Source organism: Chenopodium quinoa, unplaced genomic scaffold (genome assembly GCF_001683475.1).
Source record: "Chenopodium quinoa cultivar QQ74 unplaced genomic scaffold, ASM168347v1, whole genome shotgun sequence".
Classification (NCBI taxonomy): domain Eukaryota; kingdom Viridiplantae; phylum Streptophyta; class Magnoliopsida; order Caryophyllales; family Amaranthaceae; genus Chenopodium; species Chenopodium quinoa.
This window is the reverse complement of record NW_018745065.1, coordinates 94,895-98,731: the sequence shown is the minus strand read 5'-3', so window position 1 is coordinate 98,731 and position 3,837 is coordinate 94,895. Positions and strand designations below refer to the sequence as shown.

The 3,837-nt window shown below is 45.3% G+C and overlaps 1 protein-coding gene across 1 annotated transcript; it reads right to left on the bottom strand.

Moving 5' to 3' along the window:
- Positions 1-2,676: 2,676 nt before the first annotated feature.
- On the bottom strand, positions 2,677-3,336 carry LOC110709345 (protein MAINTENANCE OF MERISTEMS-like). The gene has a single exon (XM_021887556.1). The coding sequence runs from the start codon at positions 3,334-3,336 to the stop codon at positions 2,677-2,679; it is 660 nt and encodes a 219-aa protein (XP_021743248.1).
- Positions 3,337-3,837: the final 501 nt, after the last annotated feature.

Here is a 3,837-nt window from a genome sequence, read left to right as displayed (position 1 = left end):
CCTTTTCAATTCATCAAGACTAATCATAGTCTCTCCAACTACCAATGGCATTGGATTTCTCCCTGATTCAGTTTGTTCTAGTACGGTGGTTGTAATTGATTGACCTTCATTATTTTTACCACTACTAAGAAAAAATTGATTAAGCATGCAAAAAAAGAAAACCTTTCTTCTATATATATGAAAATATTCAGAAAGAGGTTTATCAAAATAATGGCGTGCAAATTCTTTCAAATTAACTATGTTGCCATCTACTATTTTTGATAAATCCCTTTCTTTTAAATTGCAGAAGCGCTCAAAATCCTTGTAATAATATGCATCTGCTCTAGGGATTATTATGAGGTCTATTGCAGGGAAACCTAAAATAGCACCAAATTCTTCCGGCAAAGGGCTAATCTCATCATACCCTATTCTAAAGCAATGAGTATCAACATTCCAATATTCTAGAGCGGTATGAATGAAATCTAATTCTTTTCTGTCTCTAGCATTAAGAGATCGACACCATTCATGGGTGTATTGGGTGAAAGTTTTGGTGACTAGAGACATGGTATTATTTTTTCTAAGGCCAAAGGATTATTTTATTTGCTGAAATTATTAGAAGAATCGGCTGGGCAGGGGGCTATTTATACACAAACTACGAGCAGTTTTAATCAGGATGAAATACGGAGACAACGCCAATTGGCGTCAGACTCCGCGATTGGCGCCAGACGCCAAAGCTTGGCACCACACGCCAAGTGTAGCACCTAGCGCTATACCTAATTATGTGGCGCCAGCTGGCGCCAATTCGCCACGTCAGGCGCGCTTTCTTAAATCGCTTTTTTTTACCTTAAGTTCGAGTCGACTAATGTCTTTACGGCTCCGATTATCTTTTTTAAACATCTTTTTATTCTTCTTTTAATAGCTATTATATTATTATATTATTCTTTTTGGATTTTATGTAGATTGATTTCTAAAGTTTGTTATAAACACAAGCTTTTATTTTTCCTTTTTTCATTTTTTCTTTTGGGGGAGAGAGTCGGATACCCTCCATCAATAATAAAAATGACGGAAGTTTTGCGCAAAATTTTTTGTCACACTTTTCTTGCACACACAAACACGCACATAAAAATAATAATAGCAAACATAAATAAATTCATAATAAGTATGTAAATACAAAATATGTCTAAAAATAGTGAGTCTAAGGCAAAGTTCTATACAAAGTCAAAATAAAAAAAAATCACAGGAACAAACTACGGCGCCGGGGGACGTATACCCATCATATCGTAAAATTACGTCGTACGTTGAGTAACCACTCCCCCAGCTCCAGCTCAAGTCTCCGCAGGAGGTGGAAAACTCAATGCAAGTCCACTCCACCCAAGATCAACCAGAGGCTGAGGCTGCGGAGGCTTCTATGATGACGAGCCCACCTCGTACATCCCACCACCTCTAAAAGCCGAGGTAGCTTCTCCCTGGCCTACCAGTGCAGCATGAGCACCCTCAGAAGAAGATCCCGAGCCCTCCACAACATCAGCACGAGCAGCCTCAGAGCTACCGCCTCTACCCCCTAACGTAGTACGACGACGTCTCGAGCTAGACCTCGCCGGATCACTCCGCACCTCAGGTCTCGTGCGGGTGTGAGAAGCAATAGGCTGGCCCTGCAAAAAGAATTAAATCAAAAACAAGGCAAAATCAAAGCGTTAATGCAAAAATATATAAAGAAAGACTACCTCTCGGACGACGTCGTCCCGACGGCAGGTAGCTGCACTTCTCATCCGGACGAGCTAGCTCCAGAAGGCATCTATATATCGTGCCATCGCCGAAACCACCTCGCGCGAGAACTGTTAAAGAAATAAGTTAGTAAATATGCATAATATATATGGACAAAAATTGCAAATAAACTAAGCTTACTCGAGTCTGGTGGCGAGGAATCGACCGCTCTACGAAGCGCTCATCCTCGGGAGCTGGAGGAATCATCTCCTCGATTGGCCCGTATGTCCCCTGGTAATGGATGGACATACGAGGTGGCACGAACTCAGCAGCACCGTCCTGATAAAGTAAAAAACCAAGTCAGTAAAGCATTACTTGGGGGCTACTTAACGGAAAATAAAGGCTGAAAAATCTTACCCTCACATCCTCAGCCGGTACGCGGGCTAGAGCTAACAACGGAAGTAGCTTCTCAGCATAGCACCGCCCGGGGATCGCGTAAGACCGCCAAGGGGTACCAGCTCCCTCGGACATGCTCAACAACCGTGCGTCGTCGAACATGTGACGTGGTGGAGTGAGCGAGAACAACAGAAACATCAGAGGAATGCTGTCTAGCAACCCCCTCTCCCAAGTACGCGATCACTCCATAAGTCCCCAGGAAATAGCGACGCTCAGCAGAGTACTGTGCGGCTAACCCAGGGACTGTCCAGCCGCCCCACGACCGATATACCACCTCAGGCCCCTGCAAAGAACATTAATCAGGCGAGAGTCTACCTAAAGCGTCGCAAAAAAGGCAAATAAATAAGAACAAATTGTACCGCGATAATCCAGTCTCGGACATATGTAGTGGGCATATCCACACGGCGGCCGCCCCAAGAAGCGCTCACTAGAAATCCGCGCGGCGATGGTCTCGCCGACGCAGCAGAGGGGAAGTACTCATAGAACCAAATCTACAAGGAATTAAAATCGTAAGTAAATGCTAGCTAAAATGTAAAGCTAAACTTTATAGGGAATAATGTTTACCTCTACAACCTTCCAAAAGGCGGACAAAGAAACATTCTTGCCAAAAGACCGGTGTCGACACGAGTCCCTCAGTGCACGAATGAAGTCAGCGTAGGCCAAGCTGGCCCAGTCATAAGTCCCGATCCAGTGTAGATCGCGGACAACAGGAAGGTAGTAAAGCAACGCCCTACTACCCTTGTAAGGAGAGAACGACCCTGACAACAACATCAGTGCAAAGATGCGCACGTGCTGCTCTCGAGAGGTCGCATTGTCATCAAAAGCCGCTGCCAGCGTCGAGCGGCGAATCCCCTTGGCACTAAACTGAGACGTCTCGACCTCAGCTCGGGCCCGAATAGTGATCGACCCCAACAGTTCCTTGACCTCGGTAGAGAAGACGTCGATTCCACTGTCAAACGACAGTGGCACAGAGTTGAACTCTAGTCCTGTGATGAGACTAAAGTCCGTGGGGGTGACCATCATCTTGCCCCAAGGGAAGTGAAAAGTGTTGGTAGTGTCCCAGAAGAACTCAAGCAAAGCACGCACTATATGGTGACCCCCACAAGAGGAAACCATCGCCTCGGAGGTCTCAAACAAGGTAGCCAGTCCACAAGACTCCCATAGGAGTCTCGTCTCAAGATCCATGGCGGTGTACATCTTGTACAAATCGCCCAAGCCATCACAGCCGGAACCCTCGTATAGCGCGTCTTCCCGACCGTGATGCCCCGTCTAACCCTCTTAGAAATGTGGTGGACGGGGGCAAAGAACAGGGTCCGCTCATCCCACTCGGGGAGTCGACCAAGCGAAGTAGATGGTGTAGCGTCGTCCTCTACGGGCTCATGCTCCCGTCGAGTGTTTCGGGACCGTGAACCCGAACCTCGCTGTCTAGCCATACTACATTGTGCACAATTATCATAAATTAAAGTTCTATAGTATCTAAGTTTCGCCTAGCCGCATGATACTATGTTCGCAAAAAAAACAGAGTACGAAGTACTAAAACATATCACAAATTCAAAATGAGCATATACGGCATTCTTCAATCAGTCAAACAATTTCTTGCAATACTATGGTAATTATTGTACAAATTGGACAAGAATTGCTAGCAAAAACATCAAGAACGGGTCACATTGTTCTTCACAACCTTAAAAGGTCCAACAA